The sequence below is a fragment of the Anticarsia gemmatalis genome, chromosome Z (assembly GCF_050436995.1).
Source record: "Anticarsia gemmatalis isolate Benzon Research Colony breed Stoneville strain chromosome Z, ilAntGemm2 primary, whole genome shotgun sequence".
Classification (NCBI taxonomy): domain Eukaryota; kingdom Metazoa; phylum Arthropoda; class Insecta; order Lepidoptera; family Erebidae; genus Anticarsia; species Anticarsia gemmatalis.
This window is the reverse complement of record NC_134776.1, coordinates 8,969,678-8,992,456: the sequence shown is the minus strand read 5'-3', so window position 1 is coordinate 8,992,456 and position 22,779 is coordinate 8,969,678. Positions and strand designations below refer to the sequence as shown.

Genomic DNA, 22,779 nt, shown 5'->3' with positions numbered 1-22,779 from the left:
GGTCAAACAACGTGTTGCAGAATATACCTAACGTTTATGATTCGTCTGCGATCCAACAAGTTGTACCGATTCCGGGAAGGCGCCGCAACGGCAATATAGAGCGTAGCCGTTCAAATCACCGCGGTGCTAGTTAAATGAATTTAGTTCCACTAACAACGGATATATATTTTATCTTAAGTCTAACTTTTGTGGTAACTTACCAGTTAGAGTTAGCACTGGCCCTGCTTTGTGGTCGAGAGTTAAGATTGGCCTCGGAGTAGTATGGCCAGGAGTAGTTGGAGTTTGTGCGCTGGCAGGCGTGGGCAGGCATCTGTGAAGGGGTGGTGCCCGGCGAGGGCTGCAGCTCGTTCTGCATCTGTTGCAGGATCTCGTCCGAAGCCCCCAGTTGTTGTTTTATTGCAATACCGCGGACTGCCGGTCGCCGGTGGAACCCTACATAGACGTTTTTTTATGAAATGTTAACGTTTCCTATTTCGTTTTGAAAAAATGCTTTGCATGTCGCAAAGCATTCTTTGCACTATAACAATTTAATATAATAAGTAATATCTCTAGAATTTCTTACTCATACCTTATTTCTACAATGTTCAAAATTAAATTTTGCACTGTTAAATATCGGGAAAATGTTGGATCCAGTTGAAAATTCCAGAGTGAAAAACTTTATATTTTGTGATCGTTATTTTACCGGAGCGTTGTTTGAAGTGAAGCTGAACGATGCATACAAGGTATGCAAAGTGGGACTAGATATAAATTCAATATTTACGCTAAAAAGTGATTGAACACGGTGAAATGCAGTTTGATTTATTGCTAACAATTAATAATAAATCAATATTCTCTGTTTAGCATAATTATAACTATTGTTAAAACTTTGGCTTGAGTATATTTGGCTAAGGTAGTTTAGCTTTCGTACCGATAATAATCGTAAACATAATCCATTGGTCTGATGAGATGGTCATATCAAACAACTCGGGCGGTCTATTCAAAAAATTTATCGGTCTATTCGGTCTATTTGGTTCGGCGGTCTATTCTAAAATCTTAGAAGGAAAGAGAAAAATCCGCTGATGCTTAAACTTTTTGTCGTAGGTAAAAAATAGGTGTTATAGTTGTCATACCGTAGTCATCATGTTCGTCGTCACTGCTGACCGGCTGTGACTCCTGGCCGTAGCGCTGTCGTAACCTCTCTGTCCGCGGAGCCGTGGCTCGCGCGAACGCAGCCAGTCCATCATCACCTTCTCCCGCCCCTGTGTCAATAAAAGCCACTATAAGACACCTTTTTCTAAGAAGTCCTCTCTAATATCAGACCTATGTTCTCACAAGAAGCGCATCGGGGTGTATGGTGATCATCGTATAGTCATTATTACCAAATTTCTACGTTGTTTCTAAAAATCTCTCGGCCGCAAAGCCTGGGCGTAATTTTCACCCGTCTCGGAAAGTCACTGTTAAAATCAACACAGTGTGTTTTTTAGACATTGTGACCACCCAAGGCAGTTAGAGGCAGTTTAGTTTAAGCCTAATTGAAATTAATATTACTAATTTATTTATTATTCAAACTCATAAAATTATTCTCCGTGGACTTTTCGGGGTTAATAGCACTAAAAGCAACCAATAATTATTTAATGGGCAACACTTTCGTAAAACGAGCGCCCGCTGTGAGCATTCGTGGAAAACATTGTAGGTTTAATTAAGCACAACATGCCGCTCAAGAACTCGTTCAATGTCCAACGATATGCAATTATCAAATTACTTTAATTCGTAGTATTGTGTGTGCATTTCGATGTTCACGTGAAATGATTTAAACGTTCAAGCTTGTACGTTAACATATTTCCAATAAGTAGTACTTATTTACAATATAATCAAACTAGAATTTCAAATTGGCGAATTTACAAAGCTTTAAACACGCTATTTTTTTTAAGTTCATAGTATAACTTAATGTAGAAATAAAATAAAATGGTCCGATGAAACATTTGTTTAAAATTTTCTAAACGAATTTCATCCGTTAAAACATTGACCATGTAAATATTTGTGTATAAGTGACGCCAAGGTTTTTCATTTAGATACGGCAAGGAAAATTATAAAACGCGTCGCGTCCGAGTTTGTTTTACGAAATAAAACAGTGGCAGTACTAGAATTAATAATATTTGTTTAGGTACTCCACTATTTCATACGAGACAAAAGTATTTCGAATCGTAAAATTATACGTTGCTCTTATCATTATTATTTCATTTATTAATGAATTACTGTACAATTTAAATATAAAATGTTACTAGAAAAACGCTTAAAATATCTTTGAGTTATGTTAAAGTTAGCCACTCGACGGCGGCGCTCGGTTGTAAAGTTTTCTATTGCTTGAAACGGAGGGAACGTGTTTCAGTGATATAAGTTTTTAATAGCCGTGAAAACCGGTGGAAACACTTTCACAAATTAAGTTAATTTTCTTGCGACAGACTCAGATTAAACCTTAGATGACACGCTTCTAGTTAAGGAATGGAGCTAACGGGTCTCGAATTTTAACATTACTTATTCCACCACTGAATTTAATCCACAATATCTAGTAGATAAGATATCTAACACAATCGCATGATGAATATATGTAATTTTGCGGATTTAAAATGGCATTGTGAAGGGAAGGGGACTCTGAAAAAATAATTGCTGAATAACATATAACTTTTTGAGTTAAATAATTTACCTGGAGTGCCAGCAACTACATCAGGAGCTGGCGCGTCATTATGTTCTTGCAAGTCCAAGTTAGTGGCTGATGACGCAGAGGTCCTGTCTCCGGGGGGCACGTAGTAGAAACCTTCATGGTGAGCCGCGCTGCCCACGCATGCGGTGAGCGGCGCTAATGTTGACAGGAACTGCCGACGAGGCTCTGATTTCGGCTAGGTAAAAAAAAAACTTTGTGAATAAGTCTTCTTTGAGTATCAAACAAACCTCTTATTCTTATATCAACATTTAGTTATCGAATGTCACTTTGTATTCCTTAAAATATTTGAATTGCTATACGGCTACTTGGCTTATTCCGAAAGACCTTCATAAAGTGTAATAATAGTCGAAAGAGGACGAGGATATTCCAATAGTTCCAAAGCAACCGTTCAATATTCGTTATGATTCTACTTAATTGTTTTCGTCTACTAGGATATAGTCACACATAAAAGTGTTATACTATTTAAAAATAAACGTGGCCTCTATAAAACTTGACATTGAAGTGAGTGCATAGTTCAAGGCAAGTTACGGCAAGGCGTAGAATGTCAAGCTCTAGACTCTTACAATACAATTCAATGTCTAGTAGCCCATAGACCGCGAGGCGCAATCATCCCCCGCAGGCTTTTGTGTAAGAACAGGGCTTTGCTAACGAGACAAATAACTTGTCTTGTTGATCATAATATATCGTTTCACTTTTTATTTTGTTCCCGTAACTGTCCCACTGCTACGAAAGAGTCTCCCCCGTACTTGAGAGAGTTTGGTTTTAAGTCCACCACGCTGGCCTAATGCGGGTTGGGGACTTTGCATACCCTCAAGAAATGGTTTTTCGGGGTGTTTTCCTTGACTGTTGGAGCAAGTGACAATTATTTCTAGTACTCACATACTTTTGAAAACTCATGTTCATTGTCACAGAATAAAGCTATTTACATGTTTTTTTTGAGAAGGTATTTGTGGGTCAATCAGTTTAGAGCAGTTAAATAATGCATTCTAACGTTTCTGCAATAAAAAAGCTATTTAAATTGTACTCCGTTACAATTATAGTTTTTATAGTTCACAACTTTTATAAATACTACATTTCTCTACTACTTTACTTTCTTTTACTCTTTGCATTCTAAAAATATCGCGTAGTATTTACAAGTTTACTACAGACTCGTCTCATTCACAACTAGCGTAAATTTCTTGGAAATGAGCGCTCTTCTATTTGTGCCGTTCATTTAGAAAAGTAACATTGCTACAATGCAAAGTAACAAAGAATATTCTGAGAACTATTATTACGAGAATACAAAAGTTCATAATAATATTCTCATTGCTGATATAAATGGAATGCATCAAGTAGTGCCTATGTAGGTCGTCTTAGCAGTTCATCGACGATACAAGTTAAAAGCCATTCAGACGTGCTCCGTAACTTGTGTAGGCTTATGTTTGTTTAATTACATAACTTTCTCGCGTTGCCTTTATGCGATCGGAGAAGGGATTATTATATAAACGGCACACTGTTGAACTATAAATGTTATTTAAGCCTGTCGATATAAAATTAAATCTATAAAAATACTGGTGAACCAGATAAGGTTAAAACGTTCACATCTCCCTGACACGAGCCTCGCAAATGCCACGCAATGAAAAATTAAATAAAAATTCCTGAAAGCCGAATGATACGTTTGTGAGATAAAGCAAAAAATGCACGTATGAATTGTCGACACGACATGAAACTTTCAGAGTTACATTTTGTCATTTTATGGCGAGGTTAGCGATTTTCATTACCCTTTTTGGCTATGACTTTTACTACAATATTATGGTTCTGGAATTTCATTATTATTATGGTTTATTTGCTGGATTTAAAGACCGAGGCAGGAGGAGCTAAACATCACAACTGAATGATGAAACACGAAATAAAATAATGATGTCGGACTTATAAGTGACCATCGCTGAGACCACATAGTAGTACATTCGGGTACGTGCGAATGATCTGTAATTACACTGGCGAATTACAATTTAATGCTAAATAAAATAAATTCTTTTGGGAAATCCATCTCAAAATATATTACCAACTTCAATCACAAAGCGAATTTTCTCAGAACATTTTCTTACGTTTACGCTTTATAGTAAACTGTAATTATTGGGTCTTATCTATTCACATCATAAGAATCGTAAGTAATATTGTTATAACAATATGTCAAGTACATACCTACGCAAAAATATCATCTAAAGAAAATAATATAGCCTTTATTTCCAAGTCGACAGATCGTTTTGTAAAAGAGTCGTATTATTCATTGTTACAAACAACTGTTCCTGGTAATACGATGGAAATGCACAATACATTTATTTTAATATAATTGTGGTTAAAGAAAAGGACACGTTTATTTATTAAATACCATTTCAGTGTTAATTATATTATTGACCGGTTAATTATGATAGTGTTATTGGATAAAATGGTTAAAGGGTAGTCATTAAATGTTTAAATCCTCGTTTATCCGTGACTTTGCTCGCGTGGGGAGACTTCATGGGGTAATAAGTACCCTACGTCTGATGAAAGTTGTAAACGATTTGTTTGCCAAATTTCCTAAAATCTATTCCGTAGTAGTAGTTATTACGTGAAAGAATTATAAACAAACAAGCATCTTACGATCTTTCAACTTTTAATTTCTTTACTTTTCTTGTAATTTTCAGCTCTTTTTTAGATAATTTTGATTTTCAATGCTTACTTTCAATTTACCTATTACATAATTATTTTCTTTGAAAAAGTTGAATGATTTATCTAATTAATAAGTTTAAATTTACTTATAATAATCGTTCTTTAAGCTCTGATTGGTTATACCGCGTTATGTCACTTTCAATCAATTTTGTAACTGTAAACGAATGAAAAAAGACGAAACACAACTAATCAGAGCTTACAATACATTATGTAGTAAGACAGTATGTGTATCTTTAGTACCTATGTATGTTTTATGACTATTCCTAGTTCTGAAAGGACATAGATAGATAGATGGACTTTGACTAGACATTTACGTGATGCTGATGAAAATGACACAATGCCTTGAAAATAGAGATTGAAATATTATTAATTCTTAGCAATTTTAGTCTTAATCGTCCACTTCTGTAATTATGCATAGCTTAGTTAACCCTTCTAGAAAAGTAGGTGCTGTAGCGGAAATTGATTTTTATAGTAGAAAACTTCTAAACTAATCTCATAGTTCTAGTAGTTATTTACATAATAATTACTTTCTAACGTGATCTTTTTTTATTTTTACAGGAACCACCTGTTGGAAGGACTTGGGGTGAGTGTTAGGTTTTAAAATGAAAATTTATGAGACATGACGCAACTTTGGCATCGACTATATTTCTATAGTTTAAGTAGTCGAAATAAGCCGGGTGCCTCAGTGGCTACGATTAAATCGAGAGTTTAAAATGGCTAGTGAATGTCGACAGTGCGAATTGTTTCTTACGGTTGGATTGACCACTTTTGGATAAGCATTTATTACTATAGACTATTTATAATATCAAATCTTACAAACATATTTATAGTTTGTTTTAGTGAGTCACATTTCTCGCTCTATTTATCAAGTAATTATGCTTTCCATAAGTGGTGGAATCAGCTCAATATTGGCGGTTACCTATAAATATAAATATAATAACTATTGAACTGACTGTATTCTAGATCGATCTCAATAAATGTTTCAAAAATATTTCTGGTTTCTTGTAAAAATCACTCCCAAACTCAAATAGGAGCTTAAATGTTAGAGTCATTTTAATTAAAACACCTTTTAAAATTTTTACTGTAAATGTTTATTTGAAATGGTAGACTCACGTCTGAAGTATTCCAGTAAAGTAATCTTAAAATTGCTTTGTTTTAACAGATCGTCTCTTTCTGTAATCTTTGTTGTTTAATCCTAAACTCCTTTCCAGTAATAGTGTTGCTAGCTTCTTTAACCTTTTCAACATAATCTTAGCTTGGCAGCAGCTTTTAAAACAATTTATAACGTTTTAGTCTTCACACTTTATTTACATTTCTCTAAATAAATTCGTGCTTATAATTGCAGATAACAAAAGATCAATAATAGGTCCAAATACTTAATCTAATTATAAAATTTTCATAAATTAGGTGAGCTCATATCCTTATTTCGTCAGTAGATATCATTAGGAAACAATTATATTAACGAAATTAAAACATATAATAAAACAAATAAATGACATATTACATTTTGTACGATTATAAATAGTCGAGTTGACCCCCTTGCGACTCTTAGAGTTCTTTATCACTTGACGAAATGCCCTAACTCGCACTTGGCTAGCGTGGTTAAGGCCTGACTACTCCGTATTTCCGTGAGGAGATTCTTGCCCAGGATTGGACAGTAATTAGTAATATATATAAGTATCTATGAATATTAGTATACAAGTATAGAATATATATAATATAGATTAACCTTTGAGATGGCAAACAATAGGCATATCTGCATGTACACACGAACATGACCCACCAAATTAATCAACCATTAAATACAATCTCATTACTCTAGCTATATTGAGGCGATAATTGCCTTTCCATCGTGTACATATATTGTACGTACATTGTCTTCCAATCGCTTTGACCATCGAGATACGTGCATTTGATACATGTCACTAAGTGATTGCTTTACTTACTATACTGTATAGTGTATAGTGTATCAAACTTGTGTATCGTGTATCAAAGTGTGCCTAAACACGTTCCATTACCTCGGAACGTCGATTGCGGTCACTATCGGTCCACACAAACCATTCAATCTATAACGTTACAAAGCAAATGTTATACCTTATCCAGATTAATCTAGATTCTAGGCACTACAGAGGCTTACAGGTAGTCATTAATCTCCCAAAGTAATATCAAATTTAAAATGTCCTGTCAATCATAATATGTCTATACGGATACCGCAATGGAAAAGTTCATATGTACGAAAAAAGTTATGCATTCATTACAGAAATAAAAATAAAAGTTCGATAACCAGAATCGGTTGTAATGGCTGTTTCCTAAAACCAATCGGAACCTATTAAAAAGTTACGCCATGAAACTCCAGTGCGTCGACGTTTTTTGCAACACAGTCTATAAAAGTAGAATGGTCAAGCGAATTTCGAGTTGTTATTATTTACGCTTCAAAGATTTTAGAGAGATTGTTTTTGGTCTTTTTTGTTAGTCATTTATTATTATTAGTGAATTGAGCCCTAGGTGAACTGATTCAGCAGGATTTTTTCTTAATTGCTTGAGTATACCACTGCTGGGTAAAAGCCTCCACCTTCCCTTCTTATACGAATAGATCCTATCGATGCCTATTAGGTGAGCTGTGACTGGGTAGCAATATCATATTTCTTTGATGATTGGTTATATCATAACGCTTATGGTCTTGTGTTTTACAATAAGATATTGAATGTACGTATATTTTACTTTATTATGCAGATATATTTGACACCTTATAAGTAGCAAAATAAATACATAATTTAGTACGTGTATTTGATCACTCTTAGTTTCAAACAAAGCCTCTGAATACATTTTTTATATTCTTTGTCACTTTCTTACAGTCAAAATTCCACTTAAAGTTCTAGGTAGAAATTAAAAATCCCTATATTATCTAACAAACCGAACTATGATAACACACACAAAAGCACGTTATGTACTTAATTACAAACTTTTGATACTCTGGCGTTGAGTTTTAAACTAGGGGTACTGATCAATTCCCAATCTGTTTACTGATAGAACTTTGTAACATAGTCTGAGGAATATTGCGTCATCACACGTTTGAAGTTTGAACCCTATAGAATACAATCATGAGTAAAAAGTGGAGGAATGTGTCTAAGCCTACCTTCTGTGGTTCCTGGTGTACGTCACCAAGGTCTGGCGGCTGCTGGCGTGTGGGCAGTGGCACGGATATCGTTGACGACGAGGAACTCGAGGAAGCGCTCCCGAAGGCTTTCTCGCTGTTCTTATCGATGCTGTTGTAAGACTTGTCGCTGGACTTGTCGCTGCTACTCGACATCTTGTCGGTGCTCGCGCCCGCTGGCGACGACCGATGTTCTTCTGGCTCGTCCTCCACGTCGCAAGTCAAAAGACGAATGCGCTCAGCAAGCGAGGTGGTCTCCTGCTGCGGACAAATAAGTTGTTTAGATCGATGTCAACCGACTATTCGCGTAATAATCTAATTTTAACGTTTAAAGTATTGTTTGATGGAAAATATTTATGTTATGGTAAGGTAATGGGAATTATGAGATTTATGATACGTGAGGTAGAACAAGATGATATTTATTTGAATAATGTCCATTGTCCACTGTGGGATAAAGGCATAGCAATAGGTAATAGTTTCTAATGTTCACGTGCTTTGGTAAAGCGATTCTATTATTTATTCTGCGAAGTAAAAAGTGTAGTGGGTAATAGGTAAGTAAAGTTAACCGTAAGACAGAACGGTCAAGTAATGATTAGTTAGTTTAATTGGACATGTACCCTATGTACAATTGTGACCCTACTGGTCACAAATAACGACAGTTTTTTTCATACTCTTGTTTATTGTACCGTACATTTCGTTATTTCCAATAGAACAAGTTTGAACATATTTCTATTTGATTCTGTTTATCAGAATTCTGGTAAGACTTCGATTTTATTCGTTGGAGTTGTTGCCAAAAACACTCAACGTCATAACTTCTTGAAATTGTTATCGATAATTTTACGTGAAAACTAGGTTAGGAGTGGAATTGTAAATGTTCCAATTTTTATACTTTAACATTCCTATAAAATTTTATCGTATGTGATACCCTTAATCAATGAATTTAACTGACGCTCCGTTTAAGAGTAAGTTTTTATTAACATTAGTGGTCGATGACATTTTACGGGACGGAACTATTAATTAATACCCTGTTAATAAATCGAATCGGAACACCTATTGATATGCAAGTCCAACAAAAATACAAAAACAATTTCGCATTTATAATGTTAGCAATTCCCGGGTAAGTGTGATAAGATGCGTGGTTAATATTGTACAAATGATTATGTCGCCGCGCCGAGACAATCGAAGAGGAATAATAGCGAGGGAACAATGGCCGTGTTCTCCACATCGCTGGGATTATCTACGACGATCCACACATCCACACCAAGTGGGGACACGATACATTAAATAAAACTCGCGTCTGTACTGTCAACGACTTCTTAACGACCCGCTTTGTCTTCACCTCTTAATGAACAAGAACACTCGTTTAAGCAAAACGTATTTGTTTATTCAACAGTAATAATTGACACGAATTGTGTATTGGGTTTGGTGAGTTAGGGAGTTTTGGAGGTTTGTGGCTGTAGCGCGATTTCCCTCATTTGGTGCTATCGAGTGTCGATATTTTGACATTTTAGATCTATTTGAAAATTAATAGTTCTTACACAACACGCCAATCACGGCCCGCAGGCTGAACTGCCGAAAGGGGTAGCACAGTGGTATGTTTGAGTCGAAATAAATTTTCGTAAAGTACACTGAGAGTGGTTTCGAGTTTGGCAATTTTGAATACTTTGACTTATTTCTAGTATTCAAAAATATTATTATATTATTCTAAATAATATTAATTCGTCTTTTATTAAGGCTGTGCAATAAAACTAATATTTACTATAGTTGAAAAAGTTTTTCGTGATTAATTTCAAAAACTTTATTTAACGCGCTATCAGTTTCAAATTTTGGAATCCTATAATGGTCCGTTAAATCATAGTATTGGATTTATTTAAGTTATTACAAGTGTCCCGTCGAGTAGTCGATCGTGTGCATCGGCTCTAATAGAGGGCGGGCGGCGCAAGGCAGGTGGAGGTGGCGGGCGTGGAGCGGGCGCTCGGCTGTTCGCTCACGTGACGTAGTTACATCCCGCCCTGCCACCTGATTGGGACTCTCCGGCAAGGACGCGCCCGCTCCCCATCCCGCTGCTCGCACCCGCTCACACTATGGGCCACACCGCCACAGCCTCCAGCACGCCTTTCATTAACTAACTACTACATTTCATAAATACACCTGTAAACGACAGACGACGTATCCAGCGAATACAAACTCTCTACTTGAATAACTCCACACAGCTGCGATGGAGCTTTTAATAGAAAAATCTAAAGACGTTCTCTTCGGTTTTAAAGATAATCCATTGAATGAACTCGTAGATCGACTTCTTTGATAATATTGTCTATGACCGTCCCGCTGCTTAAGGAACTTTTATCTCATTGAAACTTCATTTATTGAAAAAACTACTATTCCACATAATTTGTTAAGCAGAAAGCACTTCATGGAGCTACTTGCGGTCACTAGTCGGTAAAATATCTGTAAGTCAAGCAACCCTTGGCGCAGTCATCCCATAGATGGGTGGCCGCTATGTGGCATTTGATCTAAACGTGTCCGTACTCTGGAGGGTAAGCCTATTGTCAGTAAAGTTAACAGTTGTTTATCCATGTCAAGGATCTTTCGGAAAGCTTAAATAACTTTGGCACTAGATTGACAACTAACTAACCATACGACAACAAAACGAAGCACAAACATCATTTTCTGTTTAGAAAATATCGAGTATTATTTTAATATAAGCAAAGATAACAAAGAATAACACGTGAATTAACATTTTCAAATATCATTTGTATATGTTTAAGCAAAAAACAGTTATTATTAATTAAATATAACGTTCGAATAAGCACAAAGGTAATTAACAAGGTATTAAAATACAAAAGTTATAATACTGTACATTTTTCATAGAGGCATTTTTTAATAGAAATGAAATAAAAGTACAAAGGTATTATGAACGCTTTGACAAAAAGTGCAAGGCGATTTCACGTTTATATTTTTACCGTCGAATTTTTAAATAAAATTTTGGCAAATATTGAGGAAAGGTACATGTTCGTTAACACTTTACACCAATTACTCACGATGTTAAAAGTGGAGCGTAAAGTGACCTCCGTGCAAAATCGGATGCGCGCTTACGAAAAAGATAACAAGTGTTGTCTACTTTCTGTTAGACACTTTTAAATGTGAAAAGATAGTATTATTTGATACATTCTTTTTAATTAGCTTAACTTTAATTACTTGAATTTCTTTCCGACTGATTCCCAGTTAATGTTCTACCAACAATCTTGGAATGCTGTTATATGGGTATTCAAAAAAAAGTAATTCACAAAACAGAAACATCTTTTAGTGAAACAAGGTTGAGGGTAACCTCAATATTCAAAGTAGTTTCCCTTCATCGTTTATTATCCACAATGTATACCAAAAATTAAGTGCTTAAAATCTCAAACTGCTTTATTTCTTCAATGTATTGTTTGATAAATATTTTGTCCTATCTCCGTACAATATGAAGCAAAAGAAGCGCATATTTGCACAAATATCTCAGCGTCAGATAATCCGACTAAGAATCGTCGTGAAGCGGCATTGGCAATTTCCTCTGCTGCTCGCGAGCAATTGCGAGAGAGACATATTCTTGTAGCCGAAGACAATTAGTTGGGACCGGTGCTATTGATCTTTTCATCTCGACGGCTGGTTTTCTTTGCGACAATACTCGTAGACGCTTGTAAGCATTCAGTTTCAATCACACACACTGTCCTGTAGTCGTGGCAATAATGCTGTATTTCTGAGGTTTCAGTATTGTATCGATGCACTACACAAAATGCTCGGTTGAAGATTGAAAAGTATCGTCTATCTCGTGACCATTGTGTTTCCGTGGGACGTCACAAAGCATCATGTTTAAATCATGTCAGTGAGTTGTGTCAATAAGCTCTTTTCACGGCAGGTTAGGCTTTGTTCAATGAGTTATAATCTGTGTCAATAGTAACAGAATAGACTATTGATTAGCACAAACTGCAAAATTAATGGCAATTTGTGAATTGGAAAATTCATTAAAAATAACTACAATATCATTTTATGCGACTTGTGCTGTCACAAGATACTATAGTTGAATGCGTAGATATTATATTTTAACTGTGAAGGTATATGGTTATCATATCGAGTGATTACAATTCCTTTGAATTGTGTCCCCAACAAATGTATAGGATAACTCCGTATTCCGTGTACGGAAATGATAGTTAACGCGTCATCTAGCATTAATTGGAATTATGATAGCGTTCCGTGTGGTTGACATTCGCCGAATCGAGTGGCCAATAGTTTGTGAGAGTGTGTGTGTGGATCTCCGAACAAATAAATGTAGCTATCGCGGCCGGTACAAATATTTGTCTCCCGCAGACAGCGATCCGGGAAAATTGTTACAGAAAATGAACGCTCAGTGACTTCGCAATTTTTTAACCGACTGACAAGCGCGTATCGCTCTGCATTTAAATTAGCAGTCTCTTGATATAAAGTCATTCACCGCTGGCCTCAATAACGTCTCTAGATAATCTAAAGTGCAGCGCAACTACATATTTACTGATCCTCTTCACAGAAACCCTTCAGGGAGGGATATAATTCTTAATAAATTGCCGCATCCTAGATCTGCGTCCCGCGACGATCATCTATCAAGCTAATTGGATGGGAAAAATGAACGCTCTATGTTTGCTGTAGATAAAGTGCTAGTTTGCTTGTACATATCAACATTGTATGACCTTAATTCTACCATTCACATACACAATTAAGTCGATTTAAACCTTATGAAGAGCTCATCCATTTATTGAGTAGTCATTATAATTGCAAATTACTGTATTTTATTCATTGACAGCAACGATTTTATAAATCTGTCTTTCCGTAATTGATTTATTACTAAAGGATCGTTTATTTGTCCATTATTGTTATAATAAAACGAATACTGAATATTTTTGCAATTTACCGCTGTAATATTTAATTAAAAAGTATATCTACGTTTTAAAACTGCGGTTCTATTTTTCATAAAGCTTGTAAAATGATAGTAAAGCCGTTTTCAATGTGAAAGTGCTTTGTTATCCACTTGTTTGAAAAAGATAAAATAACAAATTTCGTTGTTTGCCTGCGAAGATTTAACGTGGCTTTTCGAACTGCTCGGCAGCTTTCTTCGTGTAGAAAACTGTTATTCCATATTCGTACGAGCTATCTGCTCGCAGTTTTATAAAATTCTTAGAGCTTTTTGTCAACACATCTTCTGACACTGTTAATTAGTTCAGCATGATTTTACCGTGAAGATTTCTAGTCGAAAATTTGTAAGATGTTGACTATCCCGAGAATATTTGCCGCCATGCCTTTCTACTAACTTAACCATTCCAGCAAACTAACAGATCTGTCAATATCACATATCATGTAGTACGGGCTTAAGTAGAGAGCAGATGCTCCAGATAACATAGCCCTACAGTTATACCTACGTAACAGTTGCGATTGCACTGACAGTCAGTGGTTTGAATTTATCCCCGGATTCCAGATACACTTAAACATAACATGTTGATATATCGTCTAAGTATGAACACGTTTACATACATAGAATCACAAATTGTTTACATAAGAGTTGTAATCAAAGAACGCCACTTAGTAAGATCCTTAAAAATTTAACTTGCTTCACTCACATCCATACTACTTGTAATACAGGCATGTAAACATAGTTTATAAATAGTCCGCACAGAATGAGATGAGGCCTGTCAAAGTTTTTTAAAGTTAGATAGAAAGGGAACGACGTATTCTTTATTTGTTGGGGAGTTATCTCCGGGGATATAGTGCTTCAACCACTTATGGGCAGAACAGGAAATAGAAAAGGAAAGAGACAAACAACGAGACATACGTTGTGAACATTCAACTTGTTATAACCATATATTTATCGGGAAATAGTGAAGACAGTCACATGTTTTGTTTTCATTGACATAATATTTGACTTAAAATGTTGGTTTTTATGCAGATATGATCAAAGTCTAAGAATGCTTTCATCTGCCAAAATACGCAAGCAAGCTGTTTAAATATACAAAGGATAGATAGATTTATGTAGCTGCAAATCAAATAGATCGCATTTTATCGTCTTGGATACATCGGGTTAAACGTAGAGCGTAGATTTGTCAGCAATGAAATTCTACCGATCATTCTACATGCACATTCATGTGTTGAAACCAACGAGCTAGGTACTAGGCGCCTGTCGAAACCAATCACCGATTGCCCTCGTTGATTGTCAAAAAAGGTTTTGTTTTTTTCTGAAGGCATTGTGTCCCGTTCGTGGTAAAGAGAACTGGAGCCGTAGAGCCAATGGTTTGTTCCATTCAGGTTTGATCGAACACGTTAGGGATTCCTTAATTGTTCAGTTTCATCAAAGACTTGCGGTTTACGCGTTGTCTGAATGTTAAAACTTTTGGGTCTATCGTTTCACGGGAAAATATTGTCCTGAGAGTTAGAAACCGTTCGTTCACCCATAATAGCTTGCTTTTTATATTAGAAGTATATCAAACAACGTATTACAATCCCTTTTTACGCTCTCTTAAATAAGTACAGGTACTTCATGCGGGAAAAAACCTTCAGGAAATTATACGAGTTCAAGAGGCTTACAAAAGCGTTATGTATGTGTACGATATAATGGTAACCATGACGAACTTGTGTATAATCATACAAATTATGCATAATCATATTTTAACATTAACATTATAACACTCGAAGCCCTTAAGCAATTAAAAGTCCATTCCGCAAAACTAATAATTTAATTCCGTTTCATTGTTTTACACTCGGGCATTTCAGTAACCTCGGACTACTTTTGTGAAAAATTCCGCTGTTTCATGTATGCAATTAGTAACGGTATTAACGTGAAGGTTATGCGAGAGAGAAAGCTGTATTGAAGCAGGTCAGGTCAGGTAGGCAGCGTGGTAATGAATTACCGCATGCATAGAGTTGCTCTTGCCACCGGCCGCTTTTGCATTTACACCTTGTGTAGGCGTCAAGTCACCTTTAAACATCGCCACTCTTTATTCCGTAGCATCATCAAAACATTTTAACTTACATTTTAAGTTATTTGCACAATGTGGTCTTTTCATTACGCTTTTGAAAAGAGAAATGCCGTTTTCGTAGTGAAACTGTTGCCGTCTTCATTAACTTAAAAATCATACCTATACAGAATCCACCTGTAGTAGGTATATACAAATAAAATATGTGTACAAGCGAATGTTCGACTAATGGCCGAATATTAATGGGATCCACTGAGTTTTACGCTTTGTGATTATGTTCGATATAATCATCAGATCTTCGATTTATATGTTCTCACTTTGTGATCAAAGCGAACAAAAAGTATAAGAAGTATTATATTACAGCTTGATTGATATGATAGGTAGAGAGCCTAATGAAATTAGCTGGCATCAAGCCAGTTCTGACCAACAACTGTCGTTTGAATAGGAGAAACATTTGTGGAATAGACATTAAACAAACAATAATAAAAAGTGGCTTGTTTGTGGGAGATAAATAATTTAATATAAACGTGAAAGCTCTTGTTAAGCCGACAACGGTTATTCTTTTGCCTGTCGCTTCTGTTATATTACTAATTTCTCGCCTTTCAGTTAGAGATCGCATAAAACCACTAGAAAAGTACGGAATAACCGTTTCAAAATGCTGCATTTTTATTGCAAGCAAGCTTTTATGGGTAACTAACAGGTCGTTAGTCTGCACTGTATATTTGTTTCTAACCGAGTAGACTTTAAAAGGCTGTGGTGAGCCGTCGGTGGTTTTTAAAGCTTAACGCATTCGTTACTTGGTCTTTCATACTGTCTGGCGAACGTCATTGTACGTAATGTGAAACACGATACATGTTCGGAAAAATCTGTAGTATGAAGATTTTACTTGTGGAATAATAGTATTAGTGAGACGTCTTTCAGAAAACACAAGTTGTTTAGGATCTATTAGCGCAGTGATGCAGATGATATTTTAGGAACTGTATTGTTTCGTTAAAATTTCTTCTTACTATAATATCATAGTATTAATATTGCGGACAATGAAACCTAGTTTTGGCTGCGAGAAGATTAATAACGGGTTTTGATAGAATAAGCTTCTGAGAAGTATCTAAAATGGATTTATATTTAGCACGAATCATATCTTCCTGCAACTAGGCAATTACTGTTCTACGCCGATATCATTAAAGAAATCAGTGAGGTATAAACGATAGATGCGTTGAACAACAAACACAATTCACTGCTCACTTACTATTAGCGTCGTGGTCTAAACCGCAACCAATAGACACCCATACCTAATTGTATCTACCCGAGGAGATTGCAAGTTATCGACATCTCCGGTACATTTAGCCATTAGAGCTAGACATGGCACAGTAGTAACTATAATCAATCGTATAAGAAATTCTATTATCTAAAGGTTTATTACTAACTAGCTGACCCACGCAACTTCGTTTGCGTCACTTAAGAGAATTAGTCAAAATTTTCCCCGTTTTTGTAACATTTTTCGTTGCTTCTCCGCTCCTAATGACTGTAGCGTGATGTTATAGAGCCTATAGCCTTCCTCGATAACTGGGCTATCTAACACTGAAATAATTTTTCAAATCGGACCAGTAGTTCCTGAGATTAGCGCGTTCAAAGAAACAAACAAACAAACAAACAAATTCTTCAGCTTTATAATATTAGTATAGATCACTATATTTTTAAGTGAGAGTACATAACTTGGATAATTTCAAAGCTTTTGAACGATCAACATCATAATCGATATGGCTTGCGATTGACTTTCTAGCGTTTTAATTTGCTTTCGCATAGTAAATTGTACTACCATTTACTCCGACAAACTATTGAAAATGATACATCAAAGAGCAGGTGGATGTAATAAAATGTATCGTGATAATTTTAATTTGAAGGACTACTCCCGCACTATACGAGAAGATTTTTCATATAATACTTTTAAGTAATTAATGATGTAATAAATGGACACATATAAAATTGAAACCATTGTGAGTTAAACACATCAATATTTATTTCATATATCTCAGATCACAATACATGACATAATAGTTCTCAAATGACGACAAAAAGCAGAAATGAAATAGTAAATGCATTTATAATCAGATATCTAAATGTTGCTAATAGTTTCATGCAGTCTTTCACCAGCTTTTGATTCGAATGCTGAAGATCCTAGTTAAATACTTCTTAGCACAAGGTAGATTCTAAGGATTTAGAGGAAATGCGTATTTTATTCCATTGCAAGTCACCGTGAACTCGAAATACGTTTTAAAGACTATATTTAACCGAAGATCGGTCAAAAGACTGCATTTAACGAAGTAAATTAAATAGTTATCATCATTGCAAAGTAAAATATCACAAGTAATCAATTTAGAAGCAAAATTCTTAATATCGCTGAATAAAATATCTAACAACGTATGTACAATATGTATGAAATTCTGTCCAACATTTTCATCTAAGGATTTAAGTAAAATGAATAGTCTATTATCCCGTCAATACGATATTTTCCGCTGCTCTGCTTTAAATTATACAGACTAAAGCGATCACCGCTTAGTGGTTGACAATATGTGATCATAACATATGTTTAATAACAGCTATTTTCTTTTTTTTCATACAACTGTTGCGATAATATATTGCCGCTGCAGATATATTGCAGAAAAGCGTTGGTATTTATTATTTTTTTATTGGTGCGCTTATAAGAGCCGCTTAAAAGGAATGAAAGGTTTCACGTTATTTTTCGTTCGGACATTCGGCTGGGAAATGACATTTTTATTTGTATGAGCGAGCGCATAAATGATTGAAATAAAAAAATGCAGGCTGGCTGTAGATCATTTTTTATCTTTTGACAGCCGATAAATGTTTTCAACTTGTGATCGAAAACAAAAGAGCGTTGAATTAATTTCAAAAGCAGAATATTTAATGGCCTCTGAGTGGAATGCAGTTTCCAAACTAAGTCTCATCTCATGGTAACAATGAAAGCTGCGTACGTATCCCCGGAGGCTAATTTTGAAATAACTTTAAGGCTTCAGAGTAATTCCGCTCCGTGTACTAACGTGTATATCAGTTACTGACACAAAGTTCGGAGAGCGCTGATATTTAACGCGAACTTGTCCGGGTGGTTGGTTCACAAACTCTGATGGTGAATAAACTGAAACTTGTGTCAGTACAAATGCACTAAGTAACCAGGAGTGTTCGTTTGTTAGATGTAAACAAGCTTTACCGACAGTTCTGCTGTGACAACCTTTAGATTGTGGAGGAAACGAGCTCCGTAACGTAAGCAAGGAAATTACTACTCTCGCACAATACCTATATGTTGGATCAAAGCTTCCGTGGAGTAAAGGCGATTGAACCATGATATTGGGGCCATTATTCAATTTCCTTACAGTAGACACCGACACCTAGCCGGATACTGTTGGGTATTTACATCTGTAGAAGTTTCGCAACCTCCGGCTACTTTCATTTTTATAATACCTACGTAAGTCAATATTTCATCAGAAATTTATTTTCATGGAAAAAAAGCAACGGCTAGAGGGAAATAGAAATTCAGTTGGTTGAACGCAAGGCTTACCTTGGGTTGTTGTTTTTTCCTGGCCTCACTGCGCAACAATGAACACCGCAAGGCGTTTCGTTCAGCCACGCGGCGCACCGCCGCCTCCTCCGTCTTGGGCCTCACGCCGGCGTCCCAAGCTCTACGAAAAATCATAACATGTACGACAACATATCAAGCCATTAGGGATGTAATTCGGATTATCTTAATTAGCGCAATACACACGAAATGAAACGTTATAAGAGGAAATACTTTTGTTTCATAAAACTTATTGTCGAGTGTACTAACGTAATCCAAAACAGTAATATCACTAGCGTCAAAGAGATGAGTTGTATATACATTTTTCAACAGAATATTCACAGCATAATTTAAAATTTTCAAGCATGTTGAATGGAAAAGTATATTTTCTAAAGAAAACTGCAACAAACTCTGCAGAACGAATAACCGAGAAACACCTATTCTTTCTCTGGTCACCTCTTTGTGCGAATATTTGCTTCTCATCGTAAACTTTATGCATATGTTTAGTTTTATTTCATACTTTTCTTTATTCTGTCAACGAGATGGAGTATATTTTTAGCTCCAACTTTGTTTGTGATTTAGGCTTTCTCGTGATATTTCACTTTTGTTAAAAATGAAATTACACTAGAACAATGAATATAGTGTGAGTTTTCTGTAGGTGAAAACAAAATCGGTTCGATAGTTTCGAAGGATCCACTAACAAAGAAACGAAGTAAAGCCTAGATAGCCAGTGAGCCGAGTTTACAAAAAAATGTTTATAGCGAGTATTGAATGCATACCTCAGCGTTTCGGAGGTGACTAACTGCGGTTCGATGGCAGGCGGCGGCGGTCGCCCACTGTTGAACAATTGCTGAACCGCCGAATTTGCTTTCGGCGCATGGATTGTTAGGATCAGCGGTGTTTCCAGTCTGTTACAAACATATTTGATCGTCAATATAAATCATAATTACGAAGGCTATACCAGTAAACGCATTTTTAATTGAATAACAAACACAATAAATTTAATTGAATAGTTTCAATTAAACAAATATAAAATAATTTATGAATGTCACGTTTTCAAATTACATTCCACATAAATGTACAAAATGAACCACAACGATATTTTAATTGCCGATATACATTCAGTTATCCTTTGACGTTTATAAAGAGAGATTGAAATGTTTTTATTATTCATGTCTCGATTGAAATATAAAGCTTATTTTCCGGTAAGTTTATTTGTTAATTCATTAAAGCAAATTTTTAATACGGATATCGCAGCCAGACCACCATAATTTTCCTTTGACTCAGGTGTAAAATGAAATGCATATTTATTTTTGATTTGAGTTCAATAAATATGTTCCCACTTAATTAAATTTACACTGCCTGCGGCGGTGAGCTTCCCGACGGTAATAAAGGAGCCTTTTCAATATATTTTTAATAGTGAAAACTTTATATTTTTTATTATTTCCATTCTAAGAGATAGGATAAAAAATATCTGGATACATCTGTATGTTTCCAGTAATCCGATGCATATAAAAACTGCGAATTATATCAACATTCGTACCGTGAAATACCAACATTTTGATGTATGAGAAAGAAAAAGTGAAAAGGAAGAAAACTTCCATGAATAAGTTCTATGTCGGTTGAAAATATCAATATATTTTTAACCAATTTTAAGTTTATCTAGAAGTAATCAATTTACTTGTATAGAAATAGGATCACGTCAAATACTCTTGAAATATCTTGGGAATTCTCAATACAATTGTATTCGGTATCGAGAAGGATTTAATGTCAATTAATACGATGTTTGATAAACAACGTCTTGCAAATAACAACTGTTGTATTATTATATTATAGCGTACAAATTGAAGAGCAAATAGAGGTACGTTTATTTAAAGACGCGATTTACATTACAGAGTTGGTGTACAAACGTTTTGTACTGTCTTCGGGCTTTAATAAGAAGTTATTTCGCCTCGATCGATACCGAAAAACGACTCCTTGTTCGTGCTGACGTGAATATCATAACCGACCAGATAATTTTCGCATAAACCAACATACCGTATACACAAGTAAAATAAATTTTGACCTTTGCAGCAAGAAAACATCGTCATATTTCTTTAGGGACGATTAGATTATGTTGCGGATAAAGTGTTGTTTTCAAAACAACCGCGTTTTAAAGGTCATGGTAAGACGTAAAGATTCGTTTCGTTATCAAATAAAAGTAACGATCCGAATTTTATTAAAGTTATGATAATGTGTTTCGTAGCTCCGCGTAGCAAACTTAGCGTATTATTTATTCTCGCATGCATACTATTATTTTCATAAATATGTTTGTTATTTGTAGATGTTTGCGTAAACTTCCGTAATAGGTACAATTGAGAAAATAAGTAATCGTCCGCCTGACATACTACGCTATACAATTAACAAGGAAAGTGACGTCAAACTGATAATTATTTCCCAATGAATTCACAACCGAGTTCAGGTTTCGAAAACTTTCCGTTCGTATAATAAAATGTTACTGGAGGCAATAAATACGGCGACAAATTTTCGCTAACGGGATTTATCGAAGTTCGCCGGCACTCTACATTTACTCGATCTGATTTCATACAGCTTCGCAATGTCGGGTAGAAGAAAATTAAACATCTTACCTGTGTGGAGTGCTCGTGTTGAATTCTTTTTGTGGAGTGGGTTCCGTGTGCGTCTCCGTAGTTTGCACCGGTTCTGGCGGTTCTTTTTTAGTCGGAGTCTCTTCTTCGGATTCCTTTGGTCGTTCAAGAAACCGTACAGACCGCGGTGTGATGGAACCGTCCTCGTCGCTTGCGGTAGTTGTTGATCGTTGATCGTCGTTCTGTTAAATAAAAACATACATTATTTATCTATCCTTAGCCAACAAATTGTATTCATAATATTTATGGGAAAAATTAAACATGTGTGCAGAAAGTAAACGTATTTTCTATTAAAATTCCTTTTAAAGAGTGCACTACTTAAGTTTATTTAACCGCGAAAGGTTCCGATAGTATTTTATTACTCAAACGGCGGGCTAAGTAATATCTTTCAGCATTCGATGAGTATTTTATCGAGGAGAGTAAAATTGGAACAGTAATTGAGCAGCATTGATTAATCCACTCACCTGTTCATTGGTATCCTTGTCGGTGTCCAACGACTTCCACAGCCTTCCCCCTTTTAATATGCCACCCCTTCGTTGCCGGAGCGGAGAGTTCTCTGAAGACAGTCTGCCTTCGGTTTCTGCTGTGTCGCTCTCCTCACCTGCGACAAAAGTATTCATGGTTTAACAATGCTCTTACTCCATTTAATATACTCTTACATTATTCATTATCGTATCGTTTTGTTTCTAATCGAAATGATCGTAGTCACTGTCAAGAAACGGCTCCGATCTTAAAATTATTGGAATGACTGTTATAGTAACTAAAGTAAAATTTTCACATAAAATCCGTTGTTAAATGTAGCTTATACCTACTTGTATTCGTATTTCAATCGAAAATTAATTAGGAGATATATTGCAAGCAAACAATTATTGTGATTCGCTTCTCTATTTGATACTACTGAGGACGGATATTGCCGATATTGAGACCGTTTCATAGAAGCTATCTAGTTACAGCAAGGAACATAATTACGATCTATTGACTACAGCATACGTGCTGTCATGAATGAAATAGCTAACATGTGTATACAACCAATTAATTAATGA

At 35.6% G+C, this 22,779-nt stretch overlaps 1 protein-coding gene across 2 annotated transcripts in view; it reads right to left on the bottom strand.

Annotated features, from left to right (window-relative positions):
* Positions 1–22,779, bottom strand: part of LOC142986317 (uncharacterized) — a 119,877-nt gene that overhangs the window by 16,052 nt on the left and 81,046 nt on the right. Inside the window, exons 4-11 of one of the 2 annotated variants that reach the window (XM_076134765.1) lie at positions 22,201–22,337; positions 21,719–21,918; positions 19,871–19,999; positions 19,095–19,215; positions 8,529–8,807; positions 2,684–2,876; positions 1,110–1,238; positions 201–432 (exon numbers count right to left, since the gene is read on the bottom strand). In XM_076134765.1, the coding sequence (XP_075990880.1) occupies positions 201–432; positions 1,110–1,238; positions 2,684–2,876; positions 8,529–8,807; positions 19,095–19,215; positions 19,871–19,999; positions 21,719–21,918; positions 22,201–22,337 (1,420 nt within the window). The remainder of the gene's footprint in view (positions 1–200; positions 433–1,109; positions 1,239–2,683; positions 2,877–8,528; positions 8,808–19,094; positions 19,216–19,870; positions 20,000–21,718; positions 21,919–22,200; positions 22,338–22,779) is intronic. The other variant, XM_076134766.1, reaches the window with a different exon arrangement.